Raw genomic sequence first — 25,546 nt, forward strand, 5'->3', positions numbered from 1 at the left:
ACTGCATACCTGATGAAGTGAATCCGAATGCAGGTCTTTGACATTGTTGAAACCGCACGAGAGACATCCGCCTACTAGTTTTTATACAAACACGCGGTTACCTAGCACTATACGATACGTACTTATATATATACACTAGCGGAAAATCGTCTGCGACACAAACAAGTAAATACAATAAAGCATTTTCTGTGCCCCGTCGATATGTAAATACGCCTAGCCGGATGTGATCTGTACGATAAGGTTAGTCATCGGAGACCACCGAGCGAACGTCGTCGGTCTCGGCTCCCCTACGCAGGTGGTTGATACCTTTATATTATAATACATATAACCACGAGAAGTAGGTGTATTCATACAGGCATACAGAAAAAGGGGTGAAAAAATCGCAAAAAAAAAACGGTTAAATTTAACTAAAAAAATTAACTACTCAATCCCGATGATTTAATAGTTGCATAAAAAAATGTAGGTATTTGTTACGCTTAGTATATTCTAGCGAATTACGCACTGCGATCGACTACCAGACTGAATCTCCTCAATTCTTTTAATTTTAAAATAAAAATACCTCATCATAAAATTATTTATATACATATATTATATTGCTCACATGACTAAAAACTATACACGTTTTATATGACTCTTAGACACTATCATTATGATATATAGTATAGGATAGGCGGTATGTATTTAAACATACAAATGTGGGAAAATTCCGTTCTGCCTCTCCGTGAAAAGTGTAATATAATGCAATATACATGCGTATATTACGTACATCCAACTTTACGGTATATTTTACAATATTTGAATCTAAAATGTTTCTACTTATGAGTAGTGTTATTATACAAACTCACGTTTATTTTATTGCTTACTGCCTACACTATAATATATTATTATTTTATTTTTAAGCGATTAATAGTACTTCCGTCCCTTTCTAGTGTTGTAAGTAGAATACTCATTAAATTTTCAAATTTATTCATATAATTTTATTTTTTATATTTGTAAATATACATGCATACACGAGTACATGACAGGATGCAGATACAACGATAAAAAATTTGAATTTACATTCATTATTTTGTTTTTGAAACAAATTTTGCCTATAACATATTTATATATTTTATTCAGATATAATCCAAAGTTGATTTATACTTAAATCGTATTGACGACGTTAATGCAATAATATTGTTAAGGCTAATTATTATTTATTCTAATTTCGTCTGGAGGCTTATAATAGAGCTACGCATGTGCTTACGTAGTACGTATATTTAGTTACACTTAAGTACTTATTATTCAAATGTACTAGGTAGTGTTTATTATGTGTAAATAATATTATGTGTATGTATACATGCATTTAAGAACAGTTATAACAAACGGACAATTGTTTTCAAAAGTATCTACCAAGCCAATAGAAAGTAAAAAAATAACACTATGATATATGGGTGTATATGCAGTGAAAGATTTCGTGGGTGATACGAAGGCGTGTTTCGTATTTGGCATGACAGTTGTTCCTACCCTTCCCTTCTTGCAAATTGGCCCAGATCTAAAAAAAAGTATAATATAATATGTAGGTACAATACGCTACCAATAAGCGTTAATCACGAAGTGGTTTTTCATTGAAATTATATTAAAAATTTTAAATTGGAAAGTGTAGTAATTATCAAAATGACTTGTCACGACACATACGTTTTGTATAATATCTAAACCGTTAAACGATTGCAATGTACTGATTAAAATGTATGATTGGCAACCGGATAAACTGTTAAACGATTAACGATCATTAATGAACTACCTACTGATGTCAAATTGTTATCATTGATTATCGTGTATGATTAATATTAAATAACTAGTGAAATTATTATTATATTGAGATGTCAATAATAAAGTCTTATTTGTTTTGTTTTGTTGCAGTGAAAATGAAATGCATCCTGCCTGCAGTGTTATGGCTGTGGCAACTCATCAGTTTGGTAAGTAGCAACCCGATATCATATGAAAAATATTCTTCTGGATTCTAACTTATATCATCATTGATCCAAAACAAATATATCATTTCATTATTTTAATTTTAAATTATAGACTGAGTTACAAAATTGTTTCAAATTACAAATAATTGAAAGTTGATCTGTAAAAGATAATACTTAGGTATATATATTATATATATATTGTAGCTATATATACTCACAATATTATTATATTAATATAATTTAAAAACTTAAAACAAACACTTTAATTTTCAAAAACTCGCCATTCTGTACTTTAAAGTTATAATATAACTAATAGTTATAGAATCCTAACTTTATACTCGACTTTCATATTCGATCAAATGTCCAATCATCATAATATCGAAATCGAGGGGAAAGTATTGAAATTACTATTATGCTAGTATTAAATAGTGATTGAAACCGGTTTGAATATTAAAAAAGAAATGATTCACCAATGTACAAAATCTTACTTAATATCTGCACAAATAAATGATCACTATACACCTTGATGTTTCTTACCACTTGACCACGTTGATCTATACGCACTGATCTATTTTTTATTTTAAATTTTGAATTATCTCGCAAGTCAACTGATGAATGGGAATAAATCTCATTATAATGTCACCAAGATTACATTTTAAAAACAACTACGGAAGCACATATTGAATAGCAGATAGCGATATTGTGTTTTTTTTTTAAATTAATAATAATTTTAATGGAAATTTTACTGATGGAAAGTCACGAAAAACAAGTTTGATAATAAAGATTTTTAATTTTGACCGAAGGTCGATGTTAATCACCTGGTTTTCGACGTTCGTCGTTAGGCTAAACAATGTGTATTTTAATAAAAGCGTTCTTGAGATACATAGACTGGAAGGTTGTGCATACATTTTGCAGTATATGTTTTCATAATTTTATAATTTATTTTATCCTTCAAGCGAAAAGGGAGACGGCTAAACAATAGTATTTTATTTCATTATAAATTTTGATGTTATAATTGAACACGAATACACGGGTTTTCATCATTATTATCAAAACAAAATAGATTTATTATTTATAATGTATTACCTACGTATAGTATACGCTTCTAGCAGTTATTTCCATATATGATTTTTCACAAATATTTTAGTGTAGGTATGTGTTTAAAATATTTTTAACAAATCTACAACTTTTTTTTAAAATAAATGTAAATTATTTATGATATAGTAATTTAAGAAAGACAAACCTATTTGTTGTTCACTGACCTGTAAATCGTGGGTAGATCCGCCAGACGCCTAAACATTAATAATTTACATTTGAGATTTGCATAATTCGTATGATTCATTTTTTCGGTTCTTTTATCGCCGCCAATACTTGTTGTAACATTATATTGAAATACGTTATGGTTAACACTTAACCATGACGTATGACATAGAAGCGCTCAGTGAGTTTGAGTATTGTTCAGAACTGAGGTTTGCTTTATTGTGGATTTGAGTTTTTATATTGTTTGATATAGTTGCATTAGATTTAATTTCTCTGCAATATTACCATGTCAGTGCTTAATGTAAATTCCTGAAAAATAACGATTGTCGTTGGTAGGTACTCTAAAACCTATGAGTAGTTATTTTTTTTATAAATTATATAGTTCAACTTTGATACTTATTGTAATAATATGTCTGTACACCATCATAATTGGTCTCATAATAATAAATACAATATTGTATTCATCTCGCGTTATCGTGGTGGTCTATACCATAGAAATATGATTGAATAACCGGAATAAATATAATATTATCTATGTATTGAATCAATATAATAATGGAAAATTAATTTTTCTATAATTTCTTATATATTATGATATATTGCAGTGGTATGTATATTTTATATAGACTACACTAACCATAAGCATATACACATTATATATAGCCAGACAAGCGAAAGGAATAACTGGTTTTCTTCGTCTCGCACTCAGCTCGAGTCGAGGTAGGTACCTATATATATATTGTTTGAAGAAAACTAGTTTTGTAAACATAATATCTAAGCTTGTGTATATGGTTTTTCAATACTCTGTTGCGAATTCCATAGAATATCGTATTTACGTTTCAACAGGCCGTTTGCAAAATCTAATAGTATAATAATATATAACTATTTTTTTTTCAACAGTGCGATTTAATCTTTTTATCGATTCTGTTTAATACATACTATATGTTATTTAATGATTTAATTTTTTGGTTTCGGTCGATCATTAAAATTTAACTAGGAAATATACTATACTACAACTATTGAATTACGTGTTGTATTCGACTTTTGTTATTCTATTACTACTGCGTTACGCCACGCATTATGTCTATATTATTTATTATACATAAAAGATGTATTTTATTTATTTATTTTTTAACTCACGACTCTTATACAGTTGACCGTCGATGGTCTTTTGAAACTAATTGTAACTAGATGTTGTCGCTGCGATTGTTGCAGTGCATACCACATAATATTATTCTTATTATTTTTTTTTTTATGTATAGTGCGTACGGGTGCACATACATAATACATATATGTTGTAAATAGTAAATACGCATTGCACACAATATCGAACTTGGCTTCGGCTCGAACACGGGGCACGAGCAGTCATTCACCCTTAAATCGTGATTTGAGTTCTCTAAACTCTAATGTGTTCTTGGACGATTATATTAATCGTGATCGCATTAAAATCGCCGCGTCGACGGAAACGCATATATGGACGTTTTACACTGGATCTCAAGATTAGAACACACACGCGCGCGCTCACACACACACATACACACACGCACAGACATGCATTTACAAAATAAACTTATATGTCCGTATGGTTCGAGAACTTTGAGATAGCCCAAACATAATATAGAGCTACGGACAATCTTCTGTTTGTCGAACAGGATACCGCGAGTTGGCACAGAGTGCAATAAGCGTGAATAAATCGATTAGTTCGGCGTGAAAACAATAACTGACGTGAAACATACATAAATTCGGCCGTCAAGTTCAAGGAATATAATACGAGTATTACGTTTATATATACATTTATAATATATACCTAGCATTAGTATACAGAAAATAATGTTATGTGACCAAGTTCAAGATTTCCCGACAACACCTATATATCTGCATATAATATATCAAATAGAATGTGGTTGATCAATAATCGATTTTAGTCCGGTACACCGCGCATATAATAATATAATATTTAATGGGTATATAATATTCTAATAGCGGAAAAGCGCGTGTTTTGAATACATACCAGATTGCGTTCATCGATCATACTACATCTTAAAAATTATAACACAACATATAGGCGAGTGCATAAAAATGGCTGATTGGGTTTCTGTTCTCTTCCTGCGAGTAATTTCGTTTATAAATTATAATTTAAAATACGATAATAATTGACCAGGGATGGTGTTACTAAAAATTCTGCCGTCCCCCATCCACCGATAACAAGGTCTGGTCACGCATAGGATCATATATAGGTATTTAAATTAAACACGTCAGTGCTGTAAAATTAGCTATATTAATTCGTTCAGAGTGTCAAATTACTAATTATTGGAAGTGACTTAACGAATGTACGGTGTAAGATGTAATTGAAAACAGAATGGTGCATTGAATGGAACTCAATTTGATTAATAAATACAAACCGTTATGTAGTCTTCAAATGGAAAAAAACCAAGGGTATACTAACCTTATAATCGTAGGTAAATGACGTGACGCTTCAGTTTAGCATATCATATTATTATTCATATTAATCATATTATAGTTCGTAGACTTCAAGTACAGCACGTTGTTTATTGATTCGATTTAAGGGCACACATTTCATGAGCGTTCTCATATAGTTAAACACACAGTAGATGTATATTAAAAAAAAAAAAAAACGTTTAGCATTTTTTCCACGATTTCGGATGGTACAAAAAAAAAACCTTGAAAAACGCTGTTGAACTACCACGAAATATGCCAAAATATAGAAACTTAGCGAAGTAATAGCGTAACGACAACCTTTACAACGAAGCGTTCGTGGGCATCCGTGGTCACTGAAAATAAATAACAGGTTACCGCGTTGTCGGATGATTATCAACCATCCATCGCGCTTATTATTAAAGCGTGTGATGAGCAGTTCGCGACTTGGCCGCATAATCATCATTATATAATTCCAAGTTCGGCAATCCGAGAGTAAATGATGATTTCAAAATAATTCGATTACCCAGGTTTTCTCATCAGATCGAATTGTTTATAATATGATTATATATGATATACATGCTGTATATTATGATATTATGCATTTTATTCTTCTTGAAAAAAAAAAATCGTTCTAAGAACAAAAAGAACCTTCGCCCAGTGTACTTATACGTATATGTATATAATATCATGATGCGCGTTTAACACAACCGCGCATAAAATACATTATTGTAATAACGACGCGCTTTATTACTATCATCTGCACCCAGCGTGCGTTATTTACGTAGTTAATGGTCGTCTGTAATGTGTACATGATATATATGATGCAGTAAGTGCCATCTCACACAGAGATATGATCCTCGGGGGTGCTGTTTGGAGCGCGAGACAATAGAATGCCCCAGTGCGTGTACCGTCCGGCGTACACACAAGACCGTCGTCGTGTAATTATTATACGAACGTTGACGTAAAGAAATCGGAAAATAGGTGTATATGTACGTAATATATATATATATATACATAGGTACGCCTAATAATATCCTGCGCACGCGCACGTCCTCACATAATACTATGATCGAAAACAAATACCCCGGTGACGGTGATACCTGCAATAGCCTCAGACTATATAATAATATAATATGTTATAATATCATAACGATGAGGCGCATTGTGCGTATATATATATATACACATATATATATACATCGCCGCGGATTGTACGCGATGGTCAGTGTACCTACCTAGCATATTATTATATATTATAATATAACAAGTCCGAGTCCTCCCGCCTATCCGATTCGTATATGTGGATAATGTATATATACGAGTATAATATATATAGCGGGTACCCACGTTCGAAAAATTGAATTCGTTCTATAATGAAAATATTAAATTATAATAGTATATCGACGCGGAGCAATGGCGTCTGCGGCTGCTGTTAACGTTGATGATCGATTTAGTCATGCGACAGTGTAATACGCGTTATATTATAGTATTATAATACGTATATAAAGATTCGGTGGCATTCTTGCGCGCCATTGTACACGAGATGACGATATAATATAACATTATATATTTTATTATAGACTGCTGTCTATTGTCGGGCGCCTGTTATTTTGTTTGTGTATTTTATTTTCCCATTTCGAAGAGTGGCCAATAAATTAACAACCCACACAAAGCCGGAGGTGTAAAGTTCAGAACCGGTTGGGTGGCGATTTTTTTTTTTTTTGCACGACGGAAGTCTCTCAACACCGCTCGATTGCCGTCGTTGTTATTATACCGAGTATGTTATTGTTGTACGTTAATGAGATTATATTATGTGTACATAAAACATCGATGGGGAGAAAAAAAATTGTTTTATATACCTATATATATATTATATACCTGCTATAGTTCATTAACGGACGTGCGAACGGCTTCCACATTATAAACCGCGCGGTTGTTGCGCCGGCGTGTTCGGGAATCATTAAGTAAATTAGATAGGTAGGTTGGTAGGTAGGTATAGGTAGTTATAATAACGTAGTACACGCGTGCCAATAATTATTTTTCTCGTTTTGCTTCGATTTATATATATATATACAACTCGGCTTAAACCATTCACCTGTAGAATAATATTCGGGAAATCGGTCGAAAATCACACGAAAACTATGTACATTGTTGTATATTTATAGGTAAATAGCATTAGATGATTTCGTGGTTTTTTCTTCAATAGTTATTGACAATTGTTTCATGTTGTGAATTGTGCGTTTATAATAATTACACATTTACACACGCCTGTTTGTTAACCTTGCTGCAGTGTGTACAATAAAATAATATTGTGATGTTATTCTTACGCCATATAGGTATAAGTATACAAGTACATACTACATAATATACACTTTTCGGCGATGGCTAAGTGATTTCATGTAAAACGCCATAAGCATTGCCGTCTCGAACGCTGCACGTCTTATGTTATCCGTGTACCGATCGACGTTTTAATTACAGTGAAAAAAAATTACTACCACACCGTTTTCGAGTGCATACTATTATCATCATTATCGGGACTATTAGAGGGTAATCGATATGATATATTATTATGAACGATATTTTTTACGTTCCACACACACACACATACACGCGACAGACTCTTTAATGCGGCGGTATGCAGTATACACAGTATAATACCTCCATAGTCGTACAACATATACCTACAACGTAGACTATCGTGGTGCGGAGGAAGATTACTTTGACAACGCGCACCGCCCCCTGTATTTATTTGGTCGTGATATTATGTTTCCAGTTTTTCTTTTCCCCCTTTTGTTCTTATACGATCTACCCAAGGGTATTATACCACTATTATTATTATTATTATTATTATTATGCATACATATTATACTACGCGGGATTGTCTTCGTGTGTCAGTTATATTATATATGTGTTTACGCAGTCCGCGACCACGCCGATGTTTGCTTAGAAATAACGATTTTGAACGTTTCTGATGCGGGGTCGACGAACCTGTCTTCGACAAATTGCAGGCTGCTCCTCTCAAAATACGTCCGTCGTCGACCGATGTGTAAGTCGCGAACCGGCGTTCGGCCCGGAGCATTTCAACTGCACACGCGTGCAGCTATAAATTATAATTTTATTTCTTTATTTTATTACTTCAGTTTTTTTCCTCTATTTTTTTTTTGGCAAACGTTATCGTCGATATTCGAAGCAGCGGTCGCAATGTCTTCACCTAATACTTAATCATCATACTAAATATATTATAATACCCATATTAATTCTATTTCAAATTATATTTGTCGGATCGTGACGATTTGTTTATCTACTCATCTCGCCGGGCGCGGTCCACTCGAGTTCCGAACAGTTCAATACACTTTACCAAATAATTTTATTTAATGTCCCTGTATGACTCAAATTTGTCTACTGTCAACAACACGACGATTTCGTTCATCTCCGTTGCGTATAGTATGATAAATAAATATGTATATGACTTTACGTGAAAATTGAGGAAACAAAATTACAATACAGAAGCGATTGGATGTTTTTTTCTTAGTAAACGATTACGCGTATTATAATACGTATGTTAAGTACATTGAATTATGTTATTATAACGTAGTTTAGTTCAGACTAAACAATAGCCGAGAATAAAATAATTTACCGTGTTCACTAAATCGGTTTGTAAACAACGTGCAGCCTATTAAAGCTTTCCTTCGGCATTCTCAGGTCGATGACGTAAAAAATACCGGTTTCTGCGAGCCATATTGCGGAGTCGCTTGTGATTATTATACGTGCGGTCAGCTTTTTTTCTTTATTTTTGTTTTTCCGCCCACTAATGCTCACGACGACGGTTCAGCTCACGTGGCTGTAAATAAAAAAAACCGAACACACCGTGATTGGATATCTATAAATTTAAATTCGGCCATACAAATAGACAAATAAAATATATAAACCATTTGTTTTTATAATTATATATTATAACTGATGATGAATGCTTATAGTTATGAATAAAAAATAATGTTATACCCATCACTCATTTACGATCGGCCAGCGAATTACTTACCCTATTATAGATACGTGTACGGAAGGAAGTCCGTGACGAACGACGACAATCGTAAGTGTACGTGATATAATACGGTATGCACATCGTAGTGTGTGTGTGTGTGTGTGTGTGTGTGTGTGTGTGTGTGTGTGTGTGTGGATAATATTTCAAAACGCACATATAGAGTTAACGTTGGAAACTTGGGTGCTTGTAAATAACAATGTAATGATAGTTTATGCCGGACCCAGCCTTATAGACATATAGTCGTGCATATTATGCATTTTAAAACCACGCGCGTTAGGTTTTTGTTTCCGTCTGTGTATTCAATTAATGAATCACCGGTGAAAGTGTTTATAGTTATGAATATAAACGCTGGACTGGCCGAGGACCCCCTCGACCGGATAATATATATAATATTCGTTAATATACACACCTTTATACATATTATACTGGAATGGAAATGGAAATCGAGTTTATTTATTTTTTAGCAAGACAGAGTTATTAATTTTAACGAAAACTCGACGCTAAATCTTCAAAGTCATCTATAGACTAATATATAAATATATAATTATTATACATGGTTTTAAGCATCATATACCTTTATAGTTGAATATTCTGTAGGTACTTTATAGTTGATATCAAATTATGATCGTACGATGATGGGTTAAACAGGCGTATATTATTAAAATCAAATCTTGCATTAAAAAACAAAATCGTTTTACTGTATAATATTAAAGTAGGTATACCTCTACCTATAATAGATACCTACGTATATTTTGAATGTTTTTTTTTTATTTAATACTTTGATAGTAATAGTTATATTTAAAATAAGTACAACACGCATATATATTTATACATTAAAAAGCGATAAAAAAAAATGTTTATTAGCATCGAAATCAAGTAATAAAAAATATGTTTTATTCACTCCGTTAATACTAAAACTAGATTTTACTTAATATTATTAGATTAATATTTAAATTATAATATAGCAATGATATAAAAAAATATAATTTTATAAAATATTACTATTTTGTTCTACGATTTAAAGAAGTTTATACATACCTAGCTAAAACATTATCTATATAACACTATACTACGTGAAATATTTTATACTTGTGATGAATTATAATTTATTTTTTCGTCTTATATTGATTTAATTCATACGAAAGCAAAAGAAAATTGCTGAACCATATTATTGTACAAATCTTTATCCTTGATCATAAATATGTTTCAACTAAAATCATCAATAATATTTGGTTTGTATACTTATATGTGTAAAAAAAAGAATATTTGCTATTCTGGAATAGCCGTTTTCTCCGAAATATGATGTTATCGTTCCTTTGATGTTTTAGAAAGATGTCATAAATAGAGTGATCGATTTGTACGAAATTTTTAAACAGAAAAAAGGTCATATTCGATAACAATATAACTAATGAAATTGATTTGTCCGGATACCCGTGGAGCGAGTATCATTGACCATTAGGCGAAATTATAACGTTTTCACGTGCTCGTATTTTGACTCTGGGAAAAGTCAATATAATGTCATTCTCAACAAATTATCGTCAAATGTAATATACGTCGTCAGGCATATATTATGGCGTAGTACAAGAGTAATAATAAAACGAAATAATAAAAACTATATTTAAATATCGCTTGGACACAATAGTGATGTTAGTTCCACTCGTGGACGTTGTGACGCAACAAACACGGGGTCTGCTGCAATATCAAGGGCGTGATCGATTTTTATGGCCGTGCCTGCGTGTGCGCGTTCGTCCTTTCCGCGATTTAATTTAATCGTATTAAAGTAGCGATTGCGGTGGATCCATGTAACGAATTAGGAGGAAAAAACTCGCACGAAGCGCGAAAAAGAAATAAATACACACAACTACTGTTCAACAATGATTAACGTCGATCTTCCGGACTGTCCAAATCGGGACGGACAAGTGGGTTCACTTTCGCTCGTCCGTATTTGGCAAAACGGGTCAAATTTCTACACATGTGCACAAACACACACACACATGAGACCGGCACTGTCGCTTTTCGCGCTTGGGAATTATTTTTCAAACGTCATAATCGCGTGCACGTAATAACGTTCCATAATAGCGTTAATCGTTATTGTTTCACGAATCAACAGGATAAACATAATAATATCAACAGCTTTCCACGCGGCCCGACAAGAAACGACCAAGAAAAGGAAGATATACTACATTTGGCTTTGCTGCAGCAGCGTCGTTGCAATTTCTCTTTTCGGTCGCCGCGTCAATATCGCCACGCATGTTACACAACCGCGATTTATACGTCTTAATTTGGCCTTGAATATTATCATACATTTCGTTATAATATTCATATCCTACGTACGATACACATCTAGAACATATATATCATAATATATTATATGGAATAACGCACCAAGGCACAATGCGCCACATTTCTACGGTGCATTATTATGTATATATATAATACGAGTATATATATATATATTGTCTTTTTATCTACGCGTGTGTGTCAGTCTTCGTCTGCGCTGCAGATGCGGAGAAATATAATCGTCGGCGGTAACGTTTTCACTGTGTGACATTCACCCAGAAAAACTGAAATTATGTAACCTGCAGCAGACGGTGGCGTCTTCGTGGGTGCATACTAATGTATTCTTCGAACGGGTCGCGCGGGCAATACTGTCGCGCGCGTACTGTCGTGTATATATATATGTATGTATGTGTGTGTGTGTACATATGCGAAACACTCAAAATAATAATGTTATTATTGCGTCCTTGGGCCGACTCGAGTTCCCATATAAGGGTAAGCTATAGCGGTTTCTCCGGTAACCCACGCCATGCCGGAGCGGACGACCTCATGATAATGTCGTAATGTTGCATGAGAATATAATAAACGTACCGAACCCGCAGAGATTCCGTATGAAAGCTGTTGTGGATTCAGAGAACTCAGGTGAAATCATGAAAATATAGATACCAATTATATACATAGCCGAAAATAGATGAGGGCGTCTGAAAATCAATCATTATGTACGGTACCAGCTGTATACTGGCCGTGCGTTTAAGTCTCCAAATCCCATAATATTATAATATCTTTGGTGTTCTCAGAAATCTATACATATTAAATAAGTATCTATGTGATTGAGTATGCCCACGAAAAATTTACCGTCGCCGTAGCTTTGCGTTACGGCACAGTCACGGGAAATCTTCTTACACGTAACTATATATATTGCGACACGAAATTCCAACATCGGAAACAATAATCGATCAGTATTTAGTACGCCTGGTCACTGTACATTGCCCATTAACGGTCAGAGCCCACTGCTCTCGGTAATTTTTTTTTTTCTTTGGTATTTCCTGCATGCTGTAGCTTCAGGTACATATATAGTCCAACCGGACAGTGCTTGGTCATCGCTATGACCATCATGATTATCTGACAAAAAGTACTGGTTGATGTCTTTTTTTACGACTGTGGTGGGCCGATGAGACTAATAAAAAAAAGTAATGTATAACGGTCACAATACGAATCGTGGTATAAGAATTCACTTACAGTTCCATTCAGTAATTTAATTCAATAGAAACTAATTTTTTCTATCCGAAGCGGCCAAAGACATTCGTCTTCTGTTTCGATTTATTTTATTTTTAACAGTCCAACAGCGCTTATAGTATGTGTGATGAATGGTGATCGATTGTTTCCACCACACTTTTAGATTAAAATATTGACTACTGCGGTAGATCACTACTATATAAGTTTAATTTGCTGAGTTGATGAATGTACATGCTTCCTATTCTATATACTTTACATAACCGGTTAAATAAACAATTTGATAATTGTAAAATCATGTAGATATGTAGTAGCTAAGCGGGACCTAAAATTATTAGATAATAATACAGTACAAAATACTAGTCAAATTTAAGATTATGATTATTCATATACACCGCCACGTGTACACGCGAGCACTTATATACAGATATGTAGGTATATATTATTTTAGATTTACACGCGCGGATAAGACCGTGATACTGCCATTTATTTGAATGCGCATAATTTGCGTGAATATAATTTGGGGATAAAAGAAACAGAAAACGCAATACAGTCATGGTGGGTAACCTAAGGTTAAGGGCATAGGAGTCTCGGATGGTTTCTCGGAAGTCATAACCTTGTAGTTAAAAGGAAGACGATATAACGACATCAGCTCAGATAATGGCTACTGCGTGAACCTAAACGAGCCCAACAAACCATGCAATTGTTGATGGAGCGTTACATTTTAGTCTGTACGTCGTTGTTGATCCGGTGTTCTGAAAATTGACATTTTTAATAATAGACAAAACAAACCAATTGTATCTTACACAAAAATTGGAAAAACATTAACGTTTAATTAATCGTTTTTTTTTTTTAATTTAGGCGTATTATTAAATGCATTATTGCGTAGTTTATTGAAAAATGAAAATATTCGCACCACTAGGTTTATTATAATACATAACATATACATTATATTTCCAGCAAAATAAATAAAATATGATATCTTCTATACTAAAACAATTTTTCCATACAACAAATTTATTTATATACTATTTAATAGATTCACGAGCTTATAATAGCAGCAGTTATACACACATTTTTAAATATTATTTTTAAAATTTAATTTATTACTGTCACATTATAATTTTTTGGTGGTTATAGTGAATGTTACACATATATATCATATTATTATTATAAGTTTCATTGAATAGCATATACCAACTACTACAAATCTCAGGGTTAACAGCACCACATGATATGTTTTTGTTTTGAAATATAGGGCATATTATAGTCTTAGGCGATAATTATATCTAAAGTATTAAAAAATGATCATCAATAGCGACTAGTGAACTAGTTATATTAATACAGTTAATTATCCGAATAGTCGGGTATACATAATATAAAGTATACACATTCAAATAAAAGTCCGCAAGGTAAATATTAATATATTTCCTTCCGTTCAATTACTCATTTCATATACTCGTATGAATTGAATAAAGTGTATAGAGTACCAACACTATGAACCTACTATGAGTAGCACGATAATAGTTTCGTAGTAAGTCGTAGTTGATACTTTAAAAATAAATTATGATAATATATATGTTTGATGGATCAATAGAAAAATCCTTATGATTAAAACTATAGAATTTATTCTGGCATTTTAAATTTAAAAATATATTAATGTTTTGATTATAACAACTTACAGGAGAACTTACTAGAATAAAAACAATTAGTATGTGTAAACTAATGTCCTGAATTGTTTACAGGTAAATGCTCAAGGCGGAATTGGATTTGGAATAAAAAGAGAAATATTCTTTTTGAACTTGGAAGACGGATACTTTGGATGTCAAGTTAACGAGTCTACAACGGTATTGCAATTGTATGAGCTTTCCAGGCTATGCGATGGCAAACAGGACTGTTACAAAGGATCCGACGAACTGAGACGAGAACTCAAGTGCACGAGTAAGTCAAAAATTGTTTTATTTCGATGTTTTTGAAATAATTTTAAATCGACAACCGATTACTGATTAGTTAATAATAAAACATTTGACAAAAATAACTTACACCTACGTAGGTGAAACCGGATATTTTAGTCAGTACTCGATATTATTTTGCGTTACCCAGCTATAATGCCTACGGAGATATACTTTACATATTAATTTTAACACGTTTGCATTTTTAACCGCAAGTCAATTTCGTCGTTTCAGTCGCTATTATATTATAATATCAATCGCGTAAAACAAATTGAAAACCTTGGAGATATCGAATCGTTATTCTCGAGATCTATAACTTTCACGACCCTCAACATGCAACAACCGTAGGCCCTGTAGCGCGTGCAGTCTACAATATTATAACATACGCGACTTACGGCAACAGTTTTTCTTTCGACATTAGCGCTCGCAAAATAAATATAAATTACAACGCACTATGACTATGTCATTTTTAAAATAGAACTGCTGCAGTAATGCATATTCATATTCAAAATACTGTGATGTATGTGTAGGATTTACGAATCAAACACGTAATATCCGATAAATTTGATCGTAATTTGTTTGTCGCAATAATAATCCCGTGTTGATATTATTCAAGAGCTCATTCAATGGAAAGCTATACGCTATACCACAAACATGGATCGAATTGAATCAATATTAAAAATGCAGTTTTGAAAACCGATATAAAACCCCTATTAAAAGAGCCAAAAAATGGACAAAAGTTCAAATTGTATAGGTACATCATTCGAGTATATAGGTATACAACTATGCGGCCGTAGATCGAACGTGTATAGTGGATGTTTCGGACTGTTCGTTGAAAGATAAAACGTGCAAACACACTGACTTCCGGTTCTACATGTGACATACCTAATGTATCAACATATAATATATACCTAATGGCTAATATAATATGATTTATAATAAACGCATTCTATTGTAATTAACTCGAAGCTGTTAAATCCCTCAAATCGTACGCGTGTACAATCGTTATTCGTTGATATATATATATATATAATATATATATTATATACAACTTATATTATTATTAACAATTAATATATGATATTATAATACATGTATATATACTACAGTAACCGCACGCGTACACCACCATAGCCACTCGTGTAAGAGAAAAAAAAAGCACCGGACCGAGTCAACATATATGCGGCACAATAAGTATATTGTGTACTTACGTACTTACCTCCTCTTATACTTATAATGGGTATGCGCAGACGGACACACAATGCGTACGTAATAATGGCGGGTTGATGTATAATATGCATGTACGCACACCTACCCGAAACGGCCGTCGTCGTATTCGTCATCACACAGCCGTCGTCGGGGACGTGCCGTGGGTCTTTTAATAATCAGCCGGCTGCAGCACGCTGTTTGAATAATCAAACGCCGCCCGTACGCAAGTGTAAAATAATGAAGAAAAAATAAACGACGTGTCGACGTAACACCGTGAAATAAAACAGGATTAATCGTACGCCGCGACTATACCATCATTGGTGGTCGAGATCAAGAATTAAAAAAGGAAATGCAACTAAATCGATACAATATAATATAACGTGTAAAGGTATATTATTTCATGTATTTACGAGCGCTACTCGCGTTTCCGGTGTTTCCGCTGATTTATACTTCTGCTGGCGACAATACGATTAGACGGTGTGTTAAAAATACTGGACACAGAACGTTGATAACAGATCCAAAAATAATATATTTTACGTCTTTTTTAAATTTAATTTTCTGAACACACAATATCAAAAACGGACAACGGTGTTAATGATTTCGAAAACTAAAATTTCGGGTAACGCCTGAGCCTAATAACACCAAAAACGTTATTCAACCACAAAATATATATAGGTATATTGTCTTTGTAACGCTCTGGAAAATGTCACTTCATCAAAGTGACAACACAACAAATGATCACACCGTTACAACAACACAATTTTAAATACCTATGAATTTAATGAACCGTTTTGAAATAGTATAATATTATAAAATTTAATGTAATAGACATTGATAATAATATGCGTAGCGACGAATAGCGTGGTGATATTCAAATGTGATGTATACATTATAAACAAATAAGTAATAATAAATATTCACTATTTACTCGTATTCCAGTACCAATATTTTTGTCAAACAAACAACAATTATTACAAGTTGTATTTCAGTATTAGTAACATAGTATATTACAGTGTTTAAGTGGTGGAACATTTTTTCGACCATTTTAATATTATTGAGTAATAATAATATCTAATATTCGTAAACGATGGAGTGGTTATTTGCCATATCGGTTATAAATGGTTTTTATATAACCATTACTGCGTGTATTGCGATACGCGTATAATAAACATATCATGAGAAAAAGTTTGTTTACTAAAATTTCGACTGGACCACTACTCAGTTACAAAATTCATAACATAATACGGCGTTCCGCAAAATGAGAGTCAAAATCGATTTGTCATTGAAATCGGGAAAACATTTTTTTTTTTAAAATACACATTTTGCGACCATGACAGTGTATCTATATAGTGTTTCGGTTAAAGACAGCAGATTTGGGACCATCGTATAGGAAAGACGACACACGATATAATATGTAATAATGTTTTAGCGTATGATAAAAACATACATAAAATAACGCGTTATTGTCTCAACACGGACTATGACTTCGAAATAAAAAAAAAATCATCACAAACGGACTAGCATGCAATACTTATGTAGTATATATACATAAAGTCACTATACTTATATATTTTACTCGGATCGTAATCAATATTATATACAGCATATATATAGTATAATTGAATATGATATCAGGTATATATAAAAATCTATTAGGCGTAGTATTTACATGATATAATGTTATATTGTTGTGTATAAAGGCGTTCGTTCGTTTTCTAAATTTTTTTTCAATCGGTCCGATCTTCAGATGCTCTCAGATGTGTCTCGAGGGATGTCATAGTCCAAAAGGTCCTATGGCTACAGCGTACCACCCACAATACACGTAATCTGTTTCAATTGTTGTTATTATAGTAAGTTACATTAACAGACAAACAACGCCGACAATAATGACAAGATAGGGATAACCGCCCCCAAAACATTATGAAAGATGTCGAAGTAATTTTTTCTACTCACCGCTCTAATGTTTCTTTACAGGTAATTCATATTGTTAAAACATCCAACCCTATGGTATTTCTTTCCGACTTCCATTTAATTATCCCACGAGGACCTTCTTCGTTTTTAAATACGGGTTACATACATATCATAGTATTATTATTATTGTTATATCTCGGTAAAACTAGAATATGATATACAGTAACACGAACATGGTCGCTGCAGCAATGTGCATCGTAATAATTTTACTAGAATAATTCACGGTTACACGCGCTGTACAACATTTTGTTTGTTCGTGCGCATACACGAGAAAAAAAATTATGTACAAGTACATAATATAATAATATAATATACTATATTTGTATTGTCACAGCTCGTAGATGATGATATTTATCGCATATACAAAACGTAATTTGCATAACGTGGTTCAATGTTGACAGATCACTTAACTGGATAAATCGAATTTGTTACGTTATTATGGACCCGTAACGATATTAATTTTCAAGATAATAATAATAATAATAATAATAATAATAATAATAACAAAACGATGGTGCTGGTTGTTATATTATTAGAAAAAAAAGTATGAAATTTTGGAAATAAATTTTATTCTCTTTTCGGTTCATCATCTCAGCAGGAAAAAATAAGTAATAACATAATATCCTTCGATGATGTCAATATTACATCAGTCCACGACAAAAATCTTTAAACCTGCGCAGTGGGTATTAATTTTTTTCCCCATAGGTACTTAACTACAGCAAATAAATAACTGCAGGTATTTGACAATGTTATGCCTATTATTATACGCACAATATCACAGTATGACGGCAAGATAATAATATAATATACTAACCTTTTCAGTCCCGTTTCGTTTTGTGAAAAATAACGATATTAATATTTCGGTGTTAAATTATCTTACCTATATTTTGTAATCGAGTAACTCTTGGTGACAAAAAAATTCAAAGCACGAATAGTGATATGGCCATCAATCGTGATTAAAAACGAAGCGAGACAAAATCATAAAATGTAGCAGTGAACCAGTAAATCATTTTGAAAACCCAGTACGGGCGATCTGATAATTTATGCGTTCATCGGGTTGTATAAAAACGCCAATAAGTATAATATATATCAGATTTCGTCTTAAGTCCACATCCGCGATTCGCATCCTTGATATCGTAAATATTACGCCGTTTGCAAATGTAACAATATATTGCACCAAGTATTTATACGCATATTATTTCACGTACAAGTCATCGCATATTATAATATTGTTTTCGACTCTAGCAAACCGTTAAGAGTCGCGTGCTATGATTAATTATCGCGCGTAAGATGTTGAGGCCAAGGCCCTGCCATTATAGCTCGCTGACCTGTCATCCCGCCGACGAAATCCGTTCGCTCGCACGTATTACCCACGATAATGTTATTACACTATATATTTATTCCTCCATATTATATTACATTGTATTACTTACACGTGCGAGATGTGTGTATACGAAACGGAAGTTACGTACGGCGAAACGACGTAATGATAATAATAACAACAGTATTGATATGCGAGTGCGCAACACAGCAACGGAACTCGTCCGGGGTAAACGCCTGTGCATGCACCGTCCGTCCGTGCGGTTTTTTTTATTCCTCCGAATTCCCGTTGCCCGACCGATGACGAACTGCAGTCTTCGGGGAGAGGTCAACGACGTATAACATCTTCTTCATTTCGCGGCCGCTCGCACATTTAAGTCAGTCGAGTGTGTATAATATTATTGTGTGTAATTAATTACCGTCGTGTTATGTTTACATGGCGGGTACATAATATTATATTAATTATTATGTATAACGCAAAACATTTGAAATATATAGGTGAAAAACGATATGATTTGATGTTCGTCCCACCAAATTTGTCTGCAAACCGTATTATGCATTTTATACCCGCGTGTGCGTTCCATTGGGTGGAGATTGATCATGAAATTTTTTTTCTAAGCGAAAAAAACAACGCGCGCGTACAAATGTCCGAGTATGATTGAATCCGACGGGGCCGTTAATTGTGCACCGACGCTGAAACTCGAACAGTATATAAATATATATTTTCCAACATCTAACAGAATATTCGCAATGGAAAAATAAAAATAAAAATAAATAATAAATCGTGCGTTCCGAAGAATGTTATAATATAGTAGGTACCTACCTTTATGCCTACGGTTTATATATGTATTATATTATATATTATTATATATATATAATATAAAGTGACCGTTGGGTGAACGACCTTAAAATAACCAATGCCGCTGCTATGTCGCTTCGATTCACTTTTCTTCCACGCGTCGCACTATGTAATAATTGGGAGTCCATTTAGAGCATCCGTTTCTTTCTGCAGCGGTCCCGTGTGTGAGTGTGTTTATTTTGCGTCGCTCGTATTATTATTATTGCTCTAACTGTAAAGCGTTTTTGTTTTTTTCTCGGCTCTTCGGCAGCGTATAAAATGTATACATTTTTTATATATGTTTATATTATAATGTATATAATATTAAAGAAAAAATTAATATTTAATGTATAGCAGACTGTACGTTTTCCGTTGTTTTGTGTTTCTTGCACTAAGACTCAAGAGAATCATAGTTATTTTTTTCCGCAAATACCGAATTATACCGAAGGCTCATATACTGCTATTACACAAACAACAATATATATTATTTACTCTGGACGTATAATTTGAAATACCAAACAGTACATTTGTATTTTAATAAGTACACATTCCTGCAATACATAGACGTGTAGACGTAATAAAGCGGTTCAAACGTGGTGTTAACGAAATTCTAAAGAATATACCTATACGATGAACAGATACCTATAATTTTAAAAGTGTAGAACCGTATAGAATATAGATGATAAAAAAATTCAAAGTAATGGTGTAGGTACTTAATAAAAATTGTCGGTATTTGGTATTATAATTTTAAAAATTTTTATCAAGCAGCTGCTGCAGACATTAGTGTTACTTTCTTCCAAGGCCACCAACAATATTGAATAAAATTAATTATAATTAGATGAAACGCATGTGCAATACTGCTGCAGACTGTGCCAAAAACCAGATTTACGGGATCTTCGCTCGTTTTATTATAATATATTTTATTCTGCAATAGTAATACAATACGTATTATAAAAGAGCAAATTTTACGTGCGAATGAAATTCGATACCTACCTCAAATCGTTATCTTTCGAATCGGTAAGGTACTGAACGAAAAAAAAAAAATTATAACACGGCAAAGTCTTGAATCGTGGACTGCAAGCGACAATAATGGTGTTCATGGTTTTATGCACACTGCAAAGCGTTGCCCGCCACACGCACAATAATGTCCATTCGGAATAACTATACATCACGAAAGCTGGCCGACCTGCACCGTGAATGTATATCGTATTTTATTACAGTCGATCTTCGATTATTTTTATGCGCGCGTACACCTCTCACACATACGCCTATATGGCAATAATAATACGACGATCGTATTGCCGCGGCCTTCGGACAAACGATTTACATTTTAAAATAACCGGCAACGTTTACTATTGTTTCAGACGACTGCGAGGCTAAAGAAGGAACGCCCTGTCAGAACGGCGCGTGTCTCGACTCCCTTTGCCATTGTAACGACGGATACGGTGGATGTTCGTGTCAAGTGCCAGGTAAGCATAATAATACGCGTATAGCTTAATAATATTCAATACGGCGGTGTTGTATACATCTTAACTGCAGCCCGTAATCGGCCGACCGGGCGATTTAGCTAGCGCTCGTGAAAACGCGTCCCGTACGTCGACCGCGAACGGCGATCGATCTACGGACACTACACGCGTATTCTACAGATGTCCACTATAAACGGTCATTATTAAATATGTGTGCGATATTCGATTGTTTGCAGACGAGAACGAATGCAAGTACCGGCCGTGTGACGTGTTCGCTCATTGCACCAACACGCTGGGCAGCTTCACGTGTTCTTGTTTTCCAGGATACGTCGGCGATGGGTTTCACTGCCAAGGTATGTATATATATATATATAGGTACACGTAATATTATTATGCTCTTCGAAAATCGTTTGGACGAGCCCGTAATAATACATATACGATAACACGCACAAATACCTACTCGCACGTAATTAGCGTCATGTATAATTATATATACACGTACGTATATGATATATTATATATATATATATCGCGTAATTTACACGAAGCCGTGATCCGGCAATATCCGCGGCCCCAGATAGGTTCTCGAGGATTGCGCGGTGTAAATGGCATCGACCTTGCTGCCCGGGCTGTTTATCCATTCCGCCGGCCGCCGTCTCCCAGTCCGTTGTTATAATGTGTATACTGTATATATAATATAACACTGCAGATATATACCGTTACGTTTCGAGACTGGCGAAACCGGATTATTATTATTATTATTATTATGATTTTTCCTAGGCCCCGTCTTCCAGTAGCTTTTTTTCTTCTCTCATTGTTATTCATCCTGTATATAATAACATGTATATCTAGCTGTAATAATTTTGCGGAACCGCCGACACCGACATCGTATATTATCGTAACGCTTGCGCGCTCTGCAATATCATCTACGACGTCGTTTTATGTACCTAATTATAATGTTAGAATATAGGCGTACTATAAAGAAATTTGACGTTCGGCGTCTCAACACAAACTCACACTATCTACCCAGATCAAAAGGGGGAAAATACGTTTCGTCCGCGGATTTGACGAGAACCCCCCCCCTCCCACGAGCACAAAAATAAGCGCAGCTCAGACATATACGGATTAGAGAATATTCAGTTTAATCGTCAACGTTTAATTTGGATTTGTATAGATATCAACGAATGCGAGGATCCAGCCATCGTCAGTAGGTGCGTACAAAACGCCGAATGCTGTAACTTGCCGTCTCATTTCTTATGCAAATGTAAGCCCGGATACGTCGGCGATGGCGAAGTCGAGTGCAAAGGTAAGTCTATTTGACCGACGGGCGTTTGATAGATTGGAGGCGCGTGTGTACGCGTGTGACATGTGTAGGTATATTACACGCCGAAGGTTTAGGACAATCGTCCGAAACAATATTTTGCTATTGTCCAAACATTTAGACCGGGCCTGACAACCGAAAAATTGCAAAACAGTCGTCGACCTTGCTGTCGTTTCCCATCAATCACGAGGAATTCAACGACCGTCGATATGAAAAGAATAGGACAATCGTATTGTCGGCTAATGTTCCTAATTCCTCGTGGGTGCTGTTAGCCTGTCTAGAATTTTCCGTGATAGTTCCGATTCATTAACGTCTTTTCCTCGCAAATCCATTGGTACTTCAATATCAACACCGATCCGTAACATTTCTGATTTCTTTTGAATTGACAAGTTTACCTTTTACTTCATTATCTATATTACAATACGCGTTTGAACGTCAAAGCGAAATCAAATATTACCCATACAAAACATATGCATTAATTTCAGTTTAAAATAATATCTAATATGAAATTATTGAATATTTTATCTAACAGTTAATATACATTTAAATTACACAATAATTATAAAAACAAAAAAATAATAATGATAGGTACTGTAAATTGTAGACGATTATTATAATACGTACATATAAATTATTTCTGACATAAAATTAGTCGCCATTTAGTAGAATTTTGAATATTATTTCTTATACAGAATTACGAAAAATAAAGTAGAAAATACAATATGAGTTATGCGATTATTGTGACTCCAAAAAGGAATTTAGTCAAACATTATAATCAGCTGTCCAATGTATATATTTTATCAGTGGTACATATTGCATGTTTTTAGCGGACATTAATTATTTATGAATTTATGAATTTATTGTTCAAGGAAGTATGAATTAAAACATAGTTTATTATTTATATTATGTTTTTAAAATTTCATAAAATTTTATATCTTTGCTGAGACACGGTATTTTTTATAAATATTAGTTATAAAAAAAAAAAATTCAGCTGCATAATATGTTGCCCTCCTATAATTATATGATTATACTGACTGACTATAACGACTAATCCGACAAGTACGATTTCGCCGTTTGGTTTGTTGATTCACATATACATATATCATAGTGCTTCAGTTCTCGCTATTTCCCACGGCGTCTCGCTTGTTTTCCTATGGTTTCGTATTATTGCCCAAACGCCGCGTGGTATGCAAATCGTCTGCATGTACTTCACGCTAACATAATGTCCCGTACCTAACTACATTATATTGGGTTTATTATTATTATATTATGGTCTTTTTTACGTATGTTAACGCCCCGTACTATTAATAACGTTATCATTTTGCAGACATCGACGAGTGTTTGAGACCAGACGCTTGCGGCAACAACGCAATATGCAGGAACACGCCGGGAAACTACACGTGCGACTGTCAGCAAGGATTTGTGGGCAACCCGTACGACGGGGTAATTATATTCCAATATTATTATAATTTTTAATCCTAATACACATCATTTGCCGCATTATAGTTCAACGGACCCGCGCGTCGTAAGTTATTATGTATTTTATAATAACCGTCTCGTTATTGAAACATAACTTCTCGTGACGTATAACAATCTGATCGACGAAAGACGTGTTGAAAAAAAATCTGTTTACACGAACTCGTGCCAAATTTGTTGTTTTTATTTCACTCCATTACTCTAGTGGTAACGAGTTTTTTTTTAATCAATTCGCATACTTCACTTCCAACATAAACGGTGAAAATTATGAGGCAAAGCATGCACTACAACAACTATAAATCTAATTATTACACGATTATCGATCACACATATATTATAAGTAGTACGGTAACGATAATTATAACTTCTTCAATGGCGATTCTTGTCTGCTGCAGTAACGTTTAGGTGATGTCATTTTTTTTATTATCTTGACATCGTCGATTTAGTCGCGGGATGTAATAGCAGATATTACATAAGCAAACTGAATGGTCTGCGAATGCCATATAAGGATGCGAAGAAATTTTATTTTTTTATTTTTTCTTTATAGCATACAACATTAAATGTTTATAGTAACGACCGTTAAAGATTATATACAATTAATTCGTGACTAATTAAATCCTATTTAATTATCTCGATGTATAACTTTATACTTAACAACTTAACTTAATACCTACCTACTGGTTACTTGTAAAAACAAAATATTTGTCGAATGTTTAAAAGATGAATTCAACATAATTTTATAATCATTGATATAATTATTCTTTACGCCTCTTGCCAGCATTATTAT

The 25,546-nt window shown here is 33.7% G+C and overlaps 1 protein-coding gene across 3 annotated transcripts in view; it reads left to right on the top strand.

Moving 5' to 3' along the window:
* Window positions 1-25,546, top strand: part of LOC132923470 (uncharacterized) — a 124,548-nt gene that overhangs the window by 12,367 nt on the left and 86,635 nt on the right. For all 3 annotated transcript variants that reach the window (XM_060987490.1, XM_060987488.1, XM_060987489.1), the window contains exons 2-7: window positions 1,903-1,958; window positions 14,952-15,147; window positions 21,861-21,965; window positions 22,199-22,315; window positions 23,137-23,268; window positions 24,611-24,726. In XM_060987490.1, coding sequence (XP_060843473.1) covers window positions 1,903-1,958; window positions 14,952-15,147; window positions 21,861-21,965; window positions 22,199-22,315; window positions 23,137-23,268; window positions 24,611-24,726 — 722 coding nt within the window. The remainder of the gene's footprint in view (window positions 1-1,902; window positions 1,959-14,951; window positions 15,148-21,860; window positions 21,966-22,198; window positions 22,316-23,136; window positions 23,269-24,610; window positions 24,727-25,546) is intronic.

This window comes from Rhopalosiphum padi, chromosome 2 (genome assembly GCF_020882245.1).
Source record: "Rhopalosiphum padi isolate XX-2018 chromosome 2, ASM2088224v1, whole genome shotgun sequence".
Classification (NCBI taxonomy): domain Eukaryota; kingdom Metazoa; phylum Arthropoda; class Insecta; order Hemiptera; family Aphididae; genus Rhopalosiphum; species Rhopalosiphum padi.